This window comes from Uranotaenia lowii, chromosome 1 (assembly GCF_029784155.1).
Source record: "Uranotaenia lowii strain MFRU-FL chromosome 1, ASM2978415v1, whole genome shotgun sequence".
Taxonomy (NCBI): domain Eukaryota; kingdom Metazoa; phylum Arthropoda; class Insecta; order Diptera; family Culicidae; genus Uranotaenia; species Uranotaenia lowii.
Genome location: NC_073691.1, coordinates 134941836 through 134962234, shown reverse-complemented (window position 1 = coordinate 134962234; position 20399 = coordinate 134941836). Strand labels below are relative to the sequence as shown.

At 35.3% G+C, this 20399-nt stretch overlaps 1 protein-coding gene across 1 annotated transcript; it reads right to left on the bottom strand.

The window, feature by feature from the left end:
• Nucleotides 1-5758: 5758 nt before the first annotated feature.
• LOC129737952 (uncharacterized) lies at nt 5759-16068 on the bottom strand. The gene is made up of 3 exons (XM_055729124.1): nt 16044-16068; nt 6097-6629; nt 5759-5962 (listed from the first exon to the last, which is right to left on the bottom strand). Exons 1-3 carry the CDS (start codon nt 16066-16068, stop codon nt 5759-5761), a joined length of 762 nt encoding a protein of 253 aa, XP_055585099.1.
• Nucleotides 16069-20399: the final 4331 nt, after the last annotated feature.

The following is a 20399-nucleotide window of genomic DNA, read 5'->3' as shown; positions in this document are numbered from 1 at the left end:
TTAATTTTGCCCCATGGCTATTGGTTCTTTACTCTTTTCTCTCTTCTCTTTTTTAAAACTTTAGAATTTTCACTCTTCACTATTGACTCTTTATCCTTTTCTTTTCACTTTTACCTGTTTATTTTTTTTACTCTCATTTCTTTATTTTCTACTCTTTCAATGTTATTCTGCTTCATTTACTCTATTTTCATTCAATTTAACAGTTTGTTTATAAGGCTTCGATTTCACATTCACTTTTCACTCTTTACTTACTATTTATAACTCTTGGATTGAAGCTTGGCTCTTAGTTCTCAACCTTCGACTCTGTTTTATGATTAATTCTTGACTTTGACTTCATAATAAATATCCCTTGACTTTTTTTTGACTGATGGCTGATACTTGAACATAAACTGAATATTGTTTGTTAATAAGTTTTCTGTTTTTTTTACCTCTTGGCTCTTGATGGCGAATTCTTGAAACTGGAATTCCCGCTCTGAATTTTTAATTCAAGCCTTGACACTTGTGGGACAATTGCTTTTTTTTAATCTTGCATTTCTACTTTCGATAACGGAGTCTTCTTTTTAAGCTTGATTTTTTTTTTGAACCCATGCTTCTCATGACATCACTTATGAGTAGTCTTAACTCTTCACTCTCCAATCTCAATATTTTTCATTCTTCGTTCTTTGCTATAACCTTTTCATTCTTTACGCCCATCTTTGTTTCTCTATTCTATAACCTTCGCCTTTTTTCTTCTTTAATTATTTTTATTTTTTCACTTTTTTTTAATTTACATTATATTTTACCCACGGGATTTTGTTTTTTTTTGTACTCTAATCTCTCAAATCTTTTTTTTAAATTTTCTATAGAATACACTCTCTAGACTCTTTATTCTTCACGAATGTTCACTGTACTTCTTAACACTTTACTCATTAATCTCTTCTCTTTAATCTTTACTATTTCCATTTATTTATTCTTTACGTTGTTTTTTTTTTAATTCCACCCTCTTTGCATTTCACGCTGTTCTTACTGATTTCTGCTTATGAAGCTTCTCTCAACTCAAAAAAAAAAGTTTGACACTGTATCATGTCTATGGTATTCGTGTCGAATAAGTTCCATCAATACGAATTTTTTTTTTTTTTTTTTTTTTTTTTTGTTAACTTATTTCTCTCAACACTAGGTTTATTTTTATTTTTAAATTTTAAATAAAATATCATGTTGTTATGTTAACTCTTCAATTTTTGCTGTTCACTTCTTACTAATCACTTTTTTTACTTTTAATCCTTCAATTTTTGTCATTCACTCTTCTTTTTGCTTCACTTTTCCCTGTATACTTCATTTTTTCATTGTTCTCTATTCGTCGCTTAAGTTTCACCATACACTTTTCACTCTGTACTTTTTATTTATTCCTCTTGAATTGTTGACTCTTTGTTTTCAACTTTCAACTCCGTTTTGATATTTTATTCCTTATTTTCACTTCATAACTCTCAACACCTGACTTTTAACATTTAACACTTGAATATGAACTGTTGATTCTTGACTCTTAAAATGGCTCTACGTTTTTTTTTATTTTCTTCGTTATGTATTTGTTATTTGTTTTTCTTTCAAAGATTCTTTCCACTCTTTACTTTTAGCCATTGACTTTACTTTTTTTTTTCAAAAGGTCATCTTAGCCTCTTTCCACACTTTAGAATCATTATATTACTTTTCACTTTTTATAATTTTGCTTTTCGTTCTATTTTAACAAAGTTCTTTGAAATAACAGGTTACCTCATCCGCCATATTGGTTGGCAGATTTCCAGAATGATGACGTAGTTGTTATGAAAAATAGCGAGCATTGTATTGAATTCTACAGTTTTTCCTTCAAAAATATTTTTCATGCTAGTAATTTGTACGCCACTGTCCTCAAATGCATAAATTCGACTTCCCAGATTTATGAGCTTCTTCAAAAACTACGATTTGGTTTGTGGTTCTGCATAAAATGCGAATTAACCTCGGAAATATCTAAATTTTGGTGGAAATTGTAATTACTGGAAACTATTTCCAAGCATATCGTAAGCTTAAAAATGGAAAATATTGCAAGAAGACACATCTAATAGTCCGAATAAATCATTTAACACGCAAATTTCGAGTTCATTAACAGTAAAATGCTGAATTGATAAATCATCTTTTCTCGTAACTATTTTCTTTTTGAGTTTTGGAATGATTCCAAGCTCTATATTCAGTATATTTCATACTGAAATCAATTGTTTCGACACTACTTTTAGTTCCTTAACACTAATTACTGAACTTTTTTATGCAAATGACGATAAAACGTAGATTTATTTTTTATTCCCATGGAATGTATGAAGAATCTCATAACAACTACGTCATCATGCCCGGCGTGGGGGTACGTTCACGCATGATTACGGTACCCTATAATTCAAATACTCTGCTATTTTAAATTTTTATTTGATTCTTGACTCTTGAAATGACTCTACCTTTTTTTCTTTTCTATTTTCTTCGTTTTGTAATTGATATTTTTTTTCTTTTAAAGTTTCTTTCCACTCTTTACTTTTAGCCATTAACTTTACTTTTTTTTTGTCAAAAGGTCATCTAAGCCTTTTTTCACACTTATGAATCATTATATTACTTTTCCCTTTTAACAATTTTGCTTTTCGTTCTATTTTAAATTTTCACCATGGATCATAGTCCCGCGTTCTTGAAACTAGAATTCCGAGTATCCGCTCGAAACTTATAATTCTAGCTTTGATTTTAGTCCGTAAATTGATTATAAACTTTTAAATCATGCCTTTCTCCTTACCGTAAAGTGTTTTTTTAAACTCTTGATATGAAACTCATGATTCTTGGTCATTGACATACGATTGTTGACTCTTCTGATTCTTGATTCCTTATACGTGAATCTTAATTTTTCCACTCTACATTCCTCTTTCTTATCTAAAAACTCATGACTCATAATTCTTTACTATTGACTATTTATTGAAGAACAGAATTCGTTTTGATAAACTTAATTTTAACTAAGATCATTGTTGTCAACTAATGCAACCTGCTAGGACAGGACTTTTTTTTTGTTAAATGAACCTGTTGGGAATGTTATCCACCCAGAAACAGGACTTCATTTTCATCTTATTTAACTTAACCTGTTGGGACTGTTATTCACCCAGAAACAGGACTTTATTTTAGTTTTTTTTAACTGAACCTATTGGGACTGTAATTCACCCAAAAATAGGACGTCATTTTTTTTTAACTTAACCTGTTGGGACTGTGATTCACCCAAAACCAGGACTTCATTTTCATTTCAATTATTTTAATCTGTTTGGGACTGTGATTCATCCAGAAACAGGACTTTATTTTCGTTTTTATTTTATTGAACTAAACCTGTTGGGACTGTTATTCACCCAGAAACAGGACTTTATTTTAGTTTTTTTTTTTAAACTGAACCTGTTGGGACTGTTATTCACCCAAAAACAGGACTTATTTTTTTTTTTTTTTACTTAACCTGTTGGGACTGTGATTCACCCAAAAACAGGACTTCATTTTTTTTTTACTAAGCCTGTTGGAACTGTGATTCACCCAAAACCAGGACTTCATTATTATTTCAATTATCTTAACCTGTTTGGGACTGTGATTCACCCAGAAACAGGACTTTATTTTAGTTTTTTTTTTCAACTGAACCTGTTGGGACTGTTATTCACCCAAACACAGGACTTCATTTTTTTTCTACTTAACCTGTTGGGACTGTGATTCACCCAAAACCAGGAGTTCATTTCAACTATCTCAACCTGTTTGGGACTGTGATTCACCCAAAGCAGGACTTCGTTTTGAGATATTTCAAGTTTTAGATCAATATAACAAATACATTATTAAACCTCATTCGACAACTTTTTTTTTTAATTTATTTAACCAATATACAAATCCAATGATTATAACATTCGCTTTTCTCAGGAAACATTTTTTTTAACCGTTTAATTGATTTCGTTTTTCTCGGAGTAAGCTTAAATTAAGATTAAGTTATAATTAAAGTATCCCAGTTTTATACATTTAAACATTTTTTTTTTAAATTTCGCTCATTTTCCCATGAAAACCACGTCATTTAAGGACAACCATAAATCACACCAAACAAAAATGAAATGGTAAGAAAAACTAGATTATTCAATTCCGAGAAAAGTTTCCACATTCTACATCTCCTTGGTTTCAAACTATTTCTCCTTCAAAATCAGTAAACACAAAATTAATCAAACTACCTTCAACAACTACACACATAAGAGATTTCAATAAAAATTCAATAACTCAATTCGCTTTTGACCAAATAAAACTTTTTCGAAATTTGTTATGGTTCCGTTCAAAGTTTTCAGTTGCTTGAACGCCCATCGAACCCACAGTTGCTTTTCTAAACAGGTGCATCTCAGCGCAAAAATGCCATCCACTTACAACCGCATGTTTCATTTGATAAGACATTCCAAAATTTTACTTACATTGTCGGCCACTGAAGAACGTATTTTTTCTGTAAGTTCATTTCTCGGCACAAGTAACATATATCCTTTTTCGAACAACGCACTTAACAAATTCTTACTTTCATTTTAATTTTTTTTCGATAATTCACAATTACACAAGACCTGAGACAGTAAAGCACAACTGGCCGTAAACACCGATTGGGAGTCGCAACCACGCCATTGTCGTGACCTATCGATTTTTTTAACACAAACTTTAAACACAACTTTACTCGTTTACAACTCTTTACAATCTGACTCCTAACCGCAAAGCCTCGTTCTCGGCCGATTCGAAAACTCTACATAGTTTTTAACGAGAGCTTCTCTCATTCACATTCACTTGCTCTCTTTTTCGCTCTCCAACTCTGTGTCATATTTCAATTCTAAAGCGTTCCTCTCTCCCAGGGAGAACTGCTCAAACGGTTATTAAGAGATAAACCATCAATAACGAAATACGCAATTTTTTTATCAACTGAAATCCTTATTCAAATTTTTGTTATTCTTATATCAATTACTATGAACATTATAAACATTAATATCTTTATCTATTTTTTTATTACTTTAACGCTATCCATCAATATTCTCTACAACCACCTAATAAATAATGTGGTGTATCAGAAGATCGCCATCATCAAGGATACTCCAATCAGCGCTTTCATAGATCTGGGTAGCGAAAGGACAATTATCTTAGAAATAATCGCAAAGAAACTACTGTTAAATATTAAAACGGATACTTCCATTCTGAAGGGTTTTGGTGGAGGAGAGTGCAGAGTACTGGGAACTGCAACGGAGGCAATCGGACGGATTTACAAATGAAGTGGCTGTTCTTTTTGTTCCTGACGATGCGATGAAGTACGAAATGCTGATAGGAGACGATTTCTTTTGGAAAACGGGCGTTTCGGTTCAAAGAACAGCAGATGGATTGACAATACGATACGAGGAACCCGTAGTTTCGGCTGTGCAGGCCAGCAACCAAAATGTTTCCAAAAGCCCTCTGACAGTATGACTGCGGTCGAAAAATGATAAAGTTATATACATTCGAAAAAAGAAATTATCACTAAACACTCTAGCCTCGAATATCTTGTAATTTATTTGCAAGAAATCTTGCGTTTTTTTTATTAGCAACATGAACGAAATATGTCATTTTGGAGAAATTCTGAAGAATTCCGACTCAAATCCTTTCAACTATCAAAACACCAGTATGAGAAAGTAAGAAATTAAATTTTTTTATTAAGTTAAATTTCAATAAACAGAAATTAAATATTATTTTTTCGTACTAAATTTTTAAATCGTCATGCGCCTTCCAATGGGTCTCTGTAGTCGTAGTCTGGTCTCCTTCGTCTGTAGGCGAGATCACCTCCGTCTTCGTATTGGTCATCTTTGCGTTTGGGGTCGATGCTTCGCTGCCATCCACCGGAACCGTGTCCTCCGGAATGATCGTAAACCACGTGCTCCCCTCCGCCTCCTCCGCCGCTGGCTGCTTTTTTGAAACCGTTCTGCAAAGAAGGCAAACAAAATACCATCTGTCATTTGTCTGTTTCGGATTTTCGGCTTACCATCTTCAGTGATATCGATGGCCTCCACCTTGAGACATTTTGATTGAGTCAAAAATCGAGCCAAGGTTATTTACCAAAGTGGAAAAGATGAGCGCTATCTTGGCCATAATCAGAGCAACGGCAGCTAACATGGCAACCTTCCCCAGGACCAGCTGGGCCATCATGGCCATAAAAGCAACACCACCCATCATGTACATTCCACCTTGTTGTTTCTGTTTGTGCTTCTTGCCACGGCCTTCAGCCAAAGAACGATCTTCCGGGATTACCAGGCTGAATTGAAAGACACGCGAACTGATAAAGTCCCGAATCTTGGCCACAATCGCGTGCCAATCCGTTGGCGCCCTTTCGTCAACATCGGAAGCTAGAAAGTCGGGATTTTTCTTCACCACAAGATATCTGGACAGGCGGATTTCCCTGTCGCTCGCCATAAAATCGTTCAAACTTTGAACTGCAACATTTTTGAAACACTCCACTAGGCCAACTGAATTGAAACAATCTCTAAACTTGGTCATTGTTGAAACATGATCCACGATCAGCTCACTGGCCAAGCTTCTGCTTTCTTCGGTAGCGTTTATCACCATGCAATTCAAAGTAGTAACAGCGTTCCCTAAAATCAGAACTATCACAAAGGGTATCATTTTAAAACGATATTATAGAGAACCACTAAAAAAAACTACACTACATGTTTCGCGGAAACCGACACATTGACGATTATTTCGGAAACCTTATTGACAATCATCTTTTATAGAGTTCAATCGTGTCACCAAACTACGCATGCTTAAACATTTTCCTAACAATTAACTCCAGTTCCATTATGCCTAAAAAAAGTAAATGAACCAGATTTAAGGAGAAAAATATACCCAAAATACCGATTAGTACCAGGAAAACTTCCTATCGCACGCATGAAACCTTCCCAGCATAGTCGAAAGTGATCCGCAGTCGCGACCTCAAAATCATCAGACGGAAAATTGGTTTCCATCATCATCGGTGCAAGATAACAGCGAAGAGCTCAGCTGGAATATTTACCTGCTCAATGTATCAGCCTGTATGAATTAGTTTCTGTGCCGCGGGAAAGAAAACGAAACTCCCAAGCTGTTTTGCGCTGCGCTAACGATTAAACAGTCGTTAGTCAAATTCAAACAGTGCGTTTGTTTGTTGCTACGAAGATATTGTAATGCTGTTTATGGTACTTCTCAAAGAAATGAAGAAAAACCTCTCTCCTACATTTCTATAATGAGTTTTCTTAAATGTCTAAATTCAATATTTACAACTAAACGTATATTGCCAAAAACTAAACACACTTTTGAAACTATGCATCCAATTTCGAATCATTATTGAATACATTAAATTACCTACTGAAAAAAATATTTTTGATAAATAGAAAAATCTTTATTCATGTTTTAATAACTTTGAATGGTGATAAAGGGTGATACGGTCAAAATTTGGTCATCTGAAAAGCAGCATTTTCATAGCTTCCGGGACTGTCAACCAAGAAATTTACGTGAAAGTGTTCTTGAATAAACATCTGCTGCCTTTTCTGAAGAAACACGGTTGATCCGTACTGTTTTGGCTGGATTTGGCGTCTTGCCATTACGGTAAAAAGGCCATGGATTGGTACGCCGCCAACAACGTGCAGGTGGTTCCCATGGACAAGAACCCTCCCAACACGCCAGAGCTCCGCCCAATTGAGAAATACTGGGCTATTGTCAAGCGGAACCTAAAGATGATCAAAAAAACTGCTAAGGACGAGCAGCAGTTCAAGGCAAACTTGCTTTCTGCAGCGAAGAAAGTGGACAAGGTGGCTGTACAAAATCTGATGGCAGGGGTTAAGCGTAAGGCCTGGCAATTCGGATTTGGAAAAGCGGAAGCCTAACTGAATATTTTTTCTGAATTTTATACTAATTAAACTTGAAAAAGAAATTTAATTTGATTTTTTAAATAAACCATCACCGATTTACACGAGTTTTCCCGTGACCAAATTTTAACCGTATCACCCTTTACACGAAGAAATATTTGGATAATGCTTACAAGACATACAAAAATTGTAAAACTGAAAACTGAAAATATCGAAACACCCAATCTATAGGGGAGAGTGAGGATACTTGATCCCTGGGGATAGTTGATTCCTTAGCTATATCTCGAAACTGGAATGTCTTACAAAGATCAAATGTTCTAGAAAAATGTGCCAAAATAAGCAAAATAACAATGCTTGTAGTTTAAAAATTTTTAACAAAATAATTGTTTGAGTAATTGAACTTTGTTTGAAAAATTTCACAAAATGTAACTTGAAGATCTTTTTTCATCACTTTAAAATGTTCCTTACATGGGAAAATTATGAAAAAAATATTTGTTCCAATGTATCAATCGTTCGAGCGTAAAATGAACTTCATAATGCCATATCTTCAATGCAATGGAAAACTCTCAACTTTTTCCAGAAAAAGTTTCCTAAAATGTTGATTATGGGTACAATTGATCCCCTAGAGTTGGGTACAATTGATCCCCCTTCCAAACGGCATATTCTTCTTCTGAATTGATCGCTATGATTGCTGATTACGAAATTACTAATATTTATCCAAAAACTAATATTCATCAAACAATTGTCTGAAGAAAAGAGCAAAAATAATTAATTTTCTCTTAATTAAAAAAAAATAGCGCCTTTAAGTATGCAATGTTATTAGCGTTGAGACAAAGTTATAGAATTTTCTTCTTATGTCTGCTATAAATTGTGAAATGAGAACAAACATGACCAAAATAGTCAATTAACATTCTATCTTGGGGTTTTATTAGATTTTTATACAAGGTTTATTGCTTCCTGAATAAAAGATCAAGTCTCCTTCAATAGGGGATCAAGTCTCCCCTAACTTCAGAAAAATCGCAATTTTTTTACTCCCACGAAAATGCTTCTAGTTCATCAACGGGTTCAAGTATCGTTCTAATTTTTGGAGCATAGAAACTTGAAGTTACAAGCTGTCAGAAAACGTCAAAGACGGCGAGTTGCTAAATCTTTTCAGAAAGATATGGTGAAAATAAGAAAAGGGGATCAAGTATCCCCACTCTCCCCTATATATAAAAATGAATTTCTGTCTGTCTGTCTGTCTGTCTGTTCCCTATAGACGCAGAAACTACTGAACCGATTTACGTGAAACTTGGCAGGTGGGGGTATTAGAGGCCGGGGAAGGTTCCTATTATAGTTTGGGACCCCTCCCCTAAACAGGAAGGTGGGGAGGGGCCTCCCAAACAAAAGACAATTTTTTGCGTAACTCGAGAATCAATCAAGCAAATGGTATCAAATTTGACATGGGGTGGTATTTGGGAACGGGGAATATTTCAATGAATATAATGTACCCCTCCCTCCTCTCAGTCGGGTGATAGAAAGGGGGGAGGGGGGCTATCTTACATTTTTTCATATAATTCGAAAACTAATCAAGATATTGGAACCAAATTTGGCATGGGAAGGTATTTTGATACGAAAAATATTTCAATGATTATTTGAGACCCTTCCCTCTTTCTGTTGAAAGGGGGGGGGCTTCTTTCATATTTTTTACATAAATCAAAAACTAATAAAGCAAATGGAACCAAATTTGGCATGGGAGGGTATTTGGATACGAAAAATATTTCTATGATTATTTGAGACCCCTCCATCTGTCCAGTGAGGAGATATAAAGGGGGAGGGGCCTCTCTTATAATTTTTTACATAACTCAAAAACAAATTAAACAAATGGAATCAAATTTGGCATGGGCGGTAATTTTGAAACGTGTTATGTTCTAATGATTGTTTGAGACCCCTTCCTTCTTACAGCGGGGAGAAATGAAAGAGGGAGGGGAGTTTCATACAATTTTCACTGCATAACTCGAAAACTACAACAGCAAATAGAACCAAATTTGGCATGGAACGATATTTGGGTACAAGAAATGCTTCCATGAATATTTGGTACCCTCCACTCCTTCAAAGAGGTGAATGATAACGGAGAGGTTTCCCTTACAATTTTCAGTATAACTGGAGAGCTGATCGAGCTAATGGAAACATATTTGGCATGTGAGGGTATTTGGATACGAGAAATGTTTCTATTATAAATGGAAGCCCCACCTTTTTATCAGCGGAAAGATTTTTATCAACAGGGGATGATGGGAAGGACAAGGGGGCTCTCTTATCAGTTTTTAGCATAAACTCCAGAACTTATCAAACAAAAACAACCATATTTTATAAGTTAGATTGTTTGCATAATATTAATTTGAGACCCTCCTTTTTCAGAGCGAAGCTTAAAAAACAGGTCAAAATTATCAGAACTTATAGATCAAGATTCAGAAAATTAGTTTAGGTCATCTTTGTATTGCAATTCGAAACTCCAGCTGCAGCTCTCATTTCATAGCAATTGATTTTCAATTATGTTATAATCTGATACAAAATAATGCCAATAAAACAATAAAAATTTGAATAATTTCCGAAAATATCATTTGTTTTTGAAAGGTGTAGCAAAGCACACCGGGTCAGCTAGTAAAATATAATAAAACCTTAATTTTTAATATGTTACTTAAATTACACCGTTTATGATACATAACTCTACACCAGAAGCTACAGAACTGTGTTCTTAAACTTAGGTCATTGGAAATGCTTAGGGAAGAACGGGGATAATTGATCCCATTTTCATAGTATAATTATATCCATTAAAAAAAAAATAGATATTCTGCCAACATCGAATTTCAAATAACTATGCTACAAAAATTAGAAGAGTGTAAATTTTTTTGATTATTTTCTAGTTGAAGGAGTCTCGATCCTATTTTCAAGGATACTTTCTAGCAAACATAAAATCACATTAAAAATGATAACACAAGCCATTTAAAATGTTGCTACGAATCATAACTCTAACTAACGCAAGTACAATGTTGGAAAAATTGTTATTCGAAGTCGGATTAAATGGTTTAAATCGGATATTTTTAAAAGTCCGCCATGTTTGCAGATTTCATTCATTTTTTTTCTCCTGCATGGATCTAGTGAGAAAATAGCTTTGTTGTTCTCTCTGTGACCAGCAGTGCAAACAGATTGCTTAAAATTAGATAGTGTATTTGCAAGAATTGTCCAATGACAGAAGCAGCAAATATTGTCGCTGGCAACGATTGGCATGCGTTGAAAGAAAAAAAACTTGTGCTCTCTTGCATTCTTTTAGTATTTTTATGATGGTTTAATAGCATTGCGGTGAATTTTTTACTTCGAAAATTCTTGATAGAAGAATTACAGATTGAAATTAAATGACGGATAGACAAAGCAGATGCTTAATAGAAGAAAATTGAAAGATGTTGAAAATGAGCCAAGAGCATATTTTTATGGAAAGCTTCAAAGGTGCGTTTTAGACCCTTTGTCCCGCATCAGTTGAATGGCTGAGAGAAGTAATAGCGAGAGGCGCAATTACGTTCACCCATACATCCAACCCGATGGATTGGCAAAGCACGTGCTTCCCAATCGGACAAAAAGCCTAGACCGCATGGCTCTGGTGAAGCTTTCCTATTGCTGAGCCAGTTCAAGCGATGTGTTATTGGTTTTTTCAGATTCCGTTTTTATCGGCAGCGCTACTTATTGTTTTCACGCAAGTACCGTAAACGTCCCTACTTTTGCCAACTATTTTATTTTTTCAATTTTTTTCAATCTGTAATTCTTCTATCAAGAATTTTCGAAGTAAAAAATTCACCGCAATGCCATTAAACCATCATAAAAATAATAATCAACGGTGACTATTCGTTAAAAAGAATAGAATCATTTGGCTTTGGGAGGGTTAAATAAGGGGTAAATATTTCAAATACAGTTCAAAAAATAAAATAGTTGGCAAAAGTAGGGACGTTTACGGTACTTGCGTGAAAACAATAAGTAGCGCTGCCGATAAAAACGGAATCTGAAAAAACCATAACACATCGCTTGAACTGGCTCAGCAATAGGAAAGCTTCACCAGAGCCATGCGGTCTAGACTTTTTGTCCAATTGGGAAGCACGTGCTTTGCCAATCCATCGGGTTGGATGTATGGGTGAACGTAATTGCGCCTCTCGCTATTACTTCTCTCAGCCATTCAACTGATGCGGGACAAAGGGTCTAGAACGCACCTTTGAAGCTTTCCATAAAAATATGCTCTTGGCTCATTTTCAACATCTTTCAATTTTCTTCTATTAAGCATCTGCTTTGTCTATCCGTCATTTAATTTCAATCTGTAATTCTTCTATCAAGAATTTTCGAAGTAAAAAATTCACCGCAATGCCATTAAACCATCATAAAAATAATAATCAACGGTGACTATTCGTTAAAAAGAATTCTTTTAGTATGTATGAATAAGGAGTCGAATATCGTCCAATTCGTAAACTCTTATCGCTTTAGCCAGAATTTGAAAATATGTATGTGCTAGCTAACCCGGTAATCTTCGTTTTAGCCTTTACTAAGAAAATCGTTGGAAAATGTTTCACTTCATCTACACGTCTTTAACTTTTTCGTTCTCGTGAATCAATTTTCATGAAAATCGTCATAAAATTGTTCGAGCTGTGTCCCATTTCAAAATGATTTTGTATGGGAGCCCCCCTTTGATAAAAAGTGAGATTCTCGAAACTATTATATAAACCATCACTGACCCGGAAAACCATCGGACACCGAATTTCAATTCATTCCGACCGTCCGTTTATAGGTGATGGTGTTACATAGAAAACGTATCCATTTCAATATATAAGAGAGAACTGGCCGTCTTTTGCAATTTCTGACAGCGTATAATTTCAAGTTAAAATGCTCCAAAAGCTAGAACGATATATGATCTCGTAGATGAGCTAGGAGCATATTAGTGAGACTAAAAAAATTGTGATATTTTTAAAGTTACAGTAGACTTGATCCTTTACTAAAGGAACCTTGATTGCTTATTAAGAGTGCTCTGACCCTATGCAAAAATCTAATAATTTCCGAAGATAAAAGTTTGTAAGTATTAGAAAGAGAAAATTGTAAAAGTATGTCTTCTACCCAACTGTTATTGCATACTTTAAGGCGCAATTTTCTAGATTTTAGAAAAACGCAGTATTTTTAGCCCTTTTTAACAGATAATTACTCGATAAATGACAAAATTCCGAAAATATTTTTTTTAACAATCATTCATAGTTTACCAAATATCAGAGAAGTATTGCATCAGTACCTTTGTACCTATCATGAAGATATTGACATGGCTTTAAATTTTTAAATGAGCTTATGAGGTCTCCAAATGATTGGAAAATGTTATTTGTTTTTTCATTCTTTTCATTGAAAATTTTGTTATATTTGTATATCTTTTTAAAACGAGAGCTTTAACTTGAGATGCGAATTGCAATTCATAGAGAAAATGCAATGAAGGTGTAAAATCTTAAATTTAGACTTTTTTTGTGGGGAGGGATTCCGAACTGCCGTAGAAACATATTTTGCAAACTTATTATTTTTTGTTCTACATTTGGCTCCGTTTGCTTGATAGGCTTTTTAGCATGATATGATGATGATATGATTTGATATGTCGATCTTCTTCTTTGCTTAGTCCTAAATGATCATTAGAACGCATCAGGGCCGTAGAAAGAACCGACTCATGGGGGGGGGGGGGGGGGGGGGGTTGGTGACTAAGATTTACATATGATTTTCTGCCCAACAATTTTCGAACACAAAAAAAGCAAATTATGTTTGTAACTATATGGTTATTCATATTTAAGTACTTTGGCATCAAAAGTTTTCGTTTAAATCGTAACTTTAGAAAATTGGTCCTAAGCCTAAAAGGTCTGTTGTACGTCTCGGTGGTCGAGTGGTTAGCGTGGTAAGACGGTAATCGCTGGTCCACTGATGGCATGGGTTCGATTCCCATCTCGGTACTGGGTGTTAAATGTTAATCTTAAGTTGTCCGCGTCATTTATTCAGTCTGTAAAGCCTAAATCGGCTAAGACGGTGTATGTCTTTTAAAAAAAAAAAAAAAAAAAAAAAGAAAAAAAAGGTGAGCTTAATTCGCTTCCATCGATGGTTTACGATGGTTTAAACCTTTGAATTTGTTCAAGAGTCTGGTAGATCAAACTTAGTTGATTTGGGCATAAGATAATCTTTTTTTAGGAGAGTCTTCCTGTTCTTAAAAACAAAACTTATTCTATACTCAATCAAAGAAGCCCAATCTTCCAAACAATTTTGCAAATTTAACGATTTTAACCTTTGATGAAAATATATCAAATTTTCAAAAATAAAAAAGGAAGAAATAAAAATCATAAGTTTTTAGGGTTTCCTCGATGCAAACTTGAACTAAATTATTGATTTTAATATGAAATTTGACTTTTGAAAAAAACTGATTTCTGAAACATCAAATGCCAAATTTTGGTGTTTTTCATGTGTTAATATTGTTAAACAATACACTGGAAAAATATACATTTTGCTTAGATTTTTTAGGATGTTTCCATAACAGCAAATATTTTTCATAAAGAATCAATTCCATAATGAAAATCTTGTGGATGATTTTTTTTTACATAAAATTTGTGTTTTTCGAATGAAACAAAGAACTAGATGAAGAAATTCTAGCTTTTATTTTTGTTCAGAAACTTATTTTGCTTAAAAAAAATTGAAATCTAGAAATTGAATTTACAAGCAATTTTAACACATTAAGGACCACGATGAAATCTATAACTAGAAACACCGAAATTCGGCATTCTACATCTTCGAAAACCCTGGACAAAATTAAACAAATTGAGCATTTTTAAGTTCTCAAATTTTTTGTCGATTAATGTTCAGCACACTGTTAGCAAACGAAAAAAAAACTTGATATCTCATATTTGGTCTGCAATATGTTGAGTTCATAATTTCTTGAATTCCTCAACAATTTATGTTGATAATAAAATATATTTACAAGATAAACCTTTTTCTTAATTTTGAATCTGAGTTCTGAACCTGAATTCAAAAACTGCACTTTTATTTTTATATTAGCCACGTTTTAGAGCCCTCATTCATGAATCCATTATTAAAATTCTGTAGTTCAAATTTAATCTAAATTCACTATTTAAAAAAATATTAATTTTTAATTTGTATTGTGAATCAGAATTAAAATATGAATCTTTGGTACATCTGAATCTGACTTTTCAATTTTGGATTGCCATTTCGAAGCATAAAATTTTTGAATTTTGTGTAAGAATTAAACTCGGAATACTATTACCAAAATATTGAAAATGATCTCGAAAAGTATGATTTGAATTTGTATGAAATGCAAAACCGAGATTAAATCAAGATTTCAAAGCAGCTTATGATTTCTAATTTCTTACGATTATTCCAACTGAAAATCAAGAATCATGAACTGGATACAGAATCCAAAATACGAAAATAGGAATACAATTTCGGTTACGGAAATTATGGGATCAGAACCTCCGAAATGGGTTTAATTGATTCAAAATTTAATATTGAGACCTGCATTTCGATGAACAAGTAAGAAAACTTTGAAAGAATGTAGAAGAATTCTATTTTTGGGATGGATTTTTGAGGTTTCGGCATAAGTTTTTAGTTAAGATTGTTACTTTTTATAACCCTTACTCTATTATCATAATTTGGTTTTGAATTTAAAATTTTGAGTGTAGAGTAGAATACCTCGCTTACTGTTTTGAATCCTCATAAGGGGGGTTTACCCCCAAACCCCCCCCCCCCCCCCCATCGTTCCTACGGCCATGGAACGCATAGTAATTAAAACTTTCGATCGGGTTTGAGTAAAAAACGTGTACTGAAAATCGAATCGTTTCACTTAATTTGTCGCCAAAAACAGCAGAAAAGTTTGGTTGAAACCGACACAGTTCAAAATAAAGTCAAAAATTTCATTTTTCCATCGGGAAATGTTAATAAACCATTCATTTTCATGTGTAGATAAATTTGGAAATTTTTTTTTTCCCTTTTCCAAATTACAGAATTAATTTACTTTTCATTGTGAACATTGTGTTGTTGTTCGAAAAAGAAGAAGACTGTGGTTTTAGACGTTTGCTTTGGTTTACGCTCCTCCCAAAAAGCTTTCGATAAAGTTGAAAAACTCACCTGGTGTATCGCTTGTTGTACCCATTTTGGCTGGTAGTCGCTGCAATCTGTCGCCCACCTGGAAACAGCTATCGGACCTGCCGCAGGACTTGGATTTTACCGGATTTCGGTGCAGTATTCGACGAAAAATTTCTTACTCCGTTCTTATTCTATCGTAAACAAACGATTTCTGTCACCAGTCTATCGCAGAATTCTACCTCATTTGTTGAACCCGTTCCCGGTATCTGACACAGTCGGTTGTTTTTATTTTCGTGTGATACACTGCTGATCAAAAATTTGCGTATAAAGTGAAAATATTACACAATGGAAGATGAAATAAATATTTTCTGCTTCATATGCGAAAGTCTTGTTCAAGATTCAACCAAAGTGATTGAGTGCGTTCACTGTCATCGATCAGTACATTTTCGCTGTAAAAAAATTTATGGAAATAGCATTGCAAAGACGAAAAAAAATCCGTTTTTCTGTTCTCCGGAGTGCATCGACATGTTCACCCGTGTCACCCAAGCAGTGAATCGTGCCGATTCTGTTAGTGACGATATTCGCAAGCTGACGGAGTACGTTCGAGGGATCAAGGAGGACCAGTCATCTGTTCGCAGTGAAGTGCGGGACGAATTACTCAAGACCAGAGCAGTCGTTGATAGTTTGATGGAAACCAATAAGCACATTGAAGAATCTCAAGATTTTCTATCGAGCAAATTTGAAGAGCTTAGAGGGAATTTTAAAAGTATTGGAAAGGCTATCAAGGAAATGCAATACGATAATGAGAAGCTGAAGAACACCGTCAATGTATGGCAACAGAAGCATTACGACTTGGCTAGTAAAGTGGATAAATTAGAAACCGAATTGGATAAAGCCAACAGATCAGCATTGGAGAAAAATGCCATCGTGCTGGGATTACCGACGAGCGCGCAGGAGAATACAATGGATACAGTGAAAAAACTAGCAACTACAATCGGATGTCCACTGAAAGATGGCGATGTCGCCGAGGCGAAAAGGTTATTGAGCAAAAATTCATCGATGAGAACTGCACCAATACTTGTTACGTTTTAGCGTGCACAAACCAAAGAGTTACTTTTTCAAAAGAAACGTGAACACGGAGTTCTGCAGGCATCGCAGATCGATGAGATTTATGCGGGATCTTCGAACAAAGTGACAATTCGAGATGAATTGACTACTCTCGGGAAAGAGTTGCTGTCGGAAGCGAAAAGCATGCAGAGTGAGCTCGGCATAAAGTTTGTTTGGCCTGGACGAGATGGAAAAATCCTGTTCAAGCGCCATGAAGGGGCAAAAATTGAACAAATTGGGAACCGGAATGATATACGCATGCTTGCAAAATCGACACAGAAGCGCTGTTTGAATCACTCACTCGACATGGAAACGTCAAACACCACACTTCCGGAAATGTCTTCCCCAAAACGTGTTGCTGGGTTCAGAGAAATGTAAAAAATCAACATTGTTCCTATTTGTTCCTGTATAAAATTATAATAATGAATGAACCAAATAAAAATATATTACACGATTCGTTAAATTCTCTATATACTAATAACCGAAACAAAAACAATCGTCACTTCTTAAGAGTTCTGCAACTTAACATCAGAGGCCTAAATGATCCAGATAAGTTGGATTCCTTAAAAATGTTGTTAGAAGAATTCCCTGCGTCTATTGATGTCTTAGTTCTTGGTGAGACATGGTTGAAAAAGGAGAAAAAATACTTGGCCACTGTTGATGGATATCGTAGCTTCCTTTCATGTCGTCCAGATTCTAGCAGTGGTGGACTTGCTGTTCTTGTAAAAGAGTCCCTTATTGTCTCAGAGATCGAAAATTTACATATTGATGGCTTTCATTATATACACATACGTCTCAAACCAGGTTGCTCGCCAATCGACGTCCACGCAGTTTACCGACCTCCTTCTCAAAATGTACAGTTTTTTCTCGACAAACTTGATTCCGTATTTGCATCCTTGAAGTCAAATTCCCATTTTTTGCTGGTAGGTGACATGAACATTCCAGTCAATAAAACGAATTGCCCCGTAGTCGACCAATACGTAGATCTTCTAAGCTGTTACGGATGTCGAGTGTCGAATACGTTTATAACCCGTCCAGCAAGCTGTAACATTCTCGATCACGTTGTTTGCCCAGATTCATTATTCGAACAAATGTTAAATGAAACAGTTTCACTCGATATTAGCGACCACAGCATGGTTTTGACCACCCTGAATCTAAAAAAATCGATAGTTCACCGCAAGTTGGAAAAAGTAGTGGTGCAGCACGAAAAGCTTAACGAAGCGTTCCGTGTAGCGTTTTATAACCTTCAAGCAAACAGCCCTGCCGAGAAACTAGACAAGCTCAGTACATTGTATGGTCAACTAAAAGAAAAATACTCAAAAACGATATCTATCGAAGCCAAGGTCAAAGGATATTGCCCGTGGATGTCGCTAGACGTGTGGAATCTGAGGCGAGTAAAAGAAAAAGCTCTTGCACGTAGCAAAAAGTACCCTGCTAACGATGAACTCAAAAATACTTTGATGCTAGTATCGAAAAACCTCATTCGTGCCAAAGCTGAGGCAAAGAAAATTTATTATCAGAAACTATTCCAAAACTCGAATCAGAAAGTTATGTGGAAAAACCTGAATCACTTGATAGGAGCGAATGAATCGAAAAGAGAGATGATAAAGTTAGAGCTAAATGGATTGGTAACGGAGGAAGGAAAACCCGTAGCCAATGCATTCAATAACTATTTCTGTAACATTGGGACTCAGCTCGCGGCCACTATCCCAAGAAATGTCCATAGTAATGAATATCGATACATTGGAAGTGGAAATAGTATCTATCTTCAACCAGCTACAGAACAAGAAATTGTTCTGAAAATTAGCAAGCTTGATTCTTCTAAAAGTCCGGGACCAGATGGGATTCCAGTGCACTTTGTCAAAGCAAATCACATCCTTCTGGCTCCTTTGTTAAAGGATATTTTCAACGACTGCATACAGAACGGTGTATTCCCAGAGTTCCTGAAAATGGCACGAGTTCTACCGATCTTTAAAGCAGGAAATAAAACGGATCGTAGTAACTATCGACCAATTTCAATACTATCGGTCTTTAGTAAGATCCTAGAACAGCTTATAGCAGATCGTGTCACGCAATTTCTAAATCACCATAAACTACTGTATAGCTATCAATACGGATTTCGAGAAGGATCGAGTACTCAAACAGCAGCAACCGAATTAGTTGATGCCATTCACAATGCTCTGGATAATCGCAAGTTCATGGGCGTGCTATTCTTGGACCTGAAAAAGGCTTTTGACACCATCGATCACACAATTCTCCTTCGAAAACTGGATGCTCATGGAATCAGGGGTAACGCGAACTCTCTACTTGCTAGTTACCTAGCTAACAGAAGGCAATACGTTCAAGTCAATAAAGCAACAAGTGATCTAGGAGAACTTCCAGTTGGGGTTCCTCAAGGAAGCAACCTAGGGCCTCTCCTGTTTATCATCTATCTTAACGATTTGCATGAGTTAAATTTGTATGGTAAACCCAGACTGTTTGCTGACGATACATCGTTATCATACGAACACGCCGACGTTACGACAATAACTTCCCAAATGTCAACTGATTTGGAAAAGCTGAAAGCATTTTTCGACGCCAATCTTCTCTCGCTGAACCTAGATAAAACCAAATATATGATCTTCAGATCAACAAATCGCCTGTCTGCGGACCACTCTCAGTTAAGAATTGATCAAACCACGATTGAACAAGTTAAAACGTTTAAGTATCTGGGTCTTAACTTTGACGAGCGTATAAGATGGAACGTGCACGTAAATGGCCTTCGAAAAGAATTAAGTTCAATACACAGTATCATCTGGAAAATATCGAGGTTCGTACCAACCAAACAGTTAACTTGTTTATACCATGCTTTTGTGCAAGCCAAATTGCAATACATGGTTTCGATTTGGGGATCAGCTAGGAAAAGTGACATCAAACCACTTCAGGCTATGCAGAACCGTTGCCTGAAAGCTGTGTACAAACGACCCAAACTGTACTCAACCCACAGCCTATTTCAAGAAGCCTCGCAGTCGATACTACCAATAGCCGCATTAAGAGAACTCCAAAGTGTCATTCAGATCCACAACAAGCTACATAATCTGCTTTTCCACCATAACCAACCAATTCAGTATTTGAGGCACAGGTTTCCCACAAGATCAAGGAGAAACCTAGTACACAGAAGAGCCAATACGGAGAAGATGAAGAGATCACCCGAATATTATAGCAAATTGAAGTATAATAACCTCCCAGGATTTTTGAAGCTCGTAACGAACAAACTCAGCTTCAAACGCCAAGTGAAAGCCTAGTAGTCAA

Bases quoted from the DNA above. Each gene is read 5' to 3' on its own strand.
- LOC129737952 (XM_055729124.1), bottom strand. From the start codon at position 16,068: ATGGGTACAACAAGCGATACACCAG. The intron at 6,630-16,043 runs GTGAGTTTTTCA...TTCTGATTTTAG, and splicing joins TACAACAAGCGATACACCAG to GGAACGCTGTTACTACTTTG. The intron at 5,963-6,096 runs GTAAATAACCTT...CCTTCTTTGCAG, and splicing joins CGCTCATCTTTTCCACTTTG to AACGGTTTCAAAAAAGCAGC.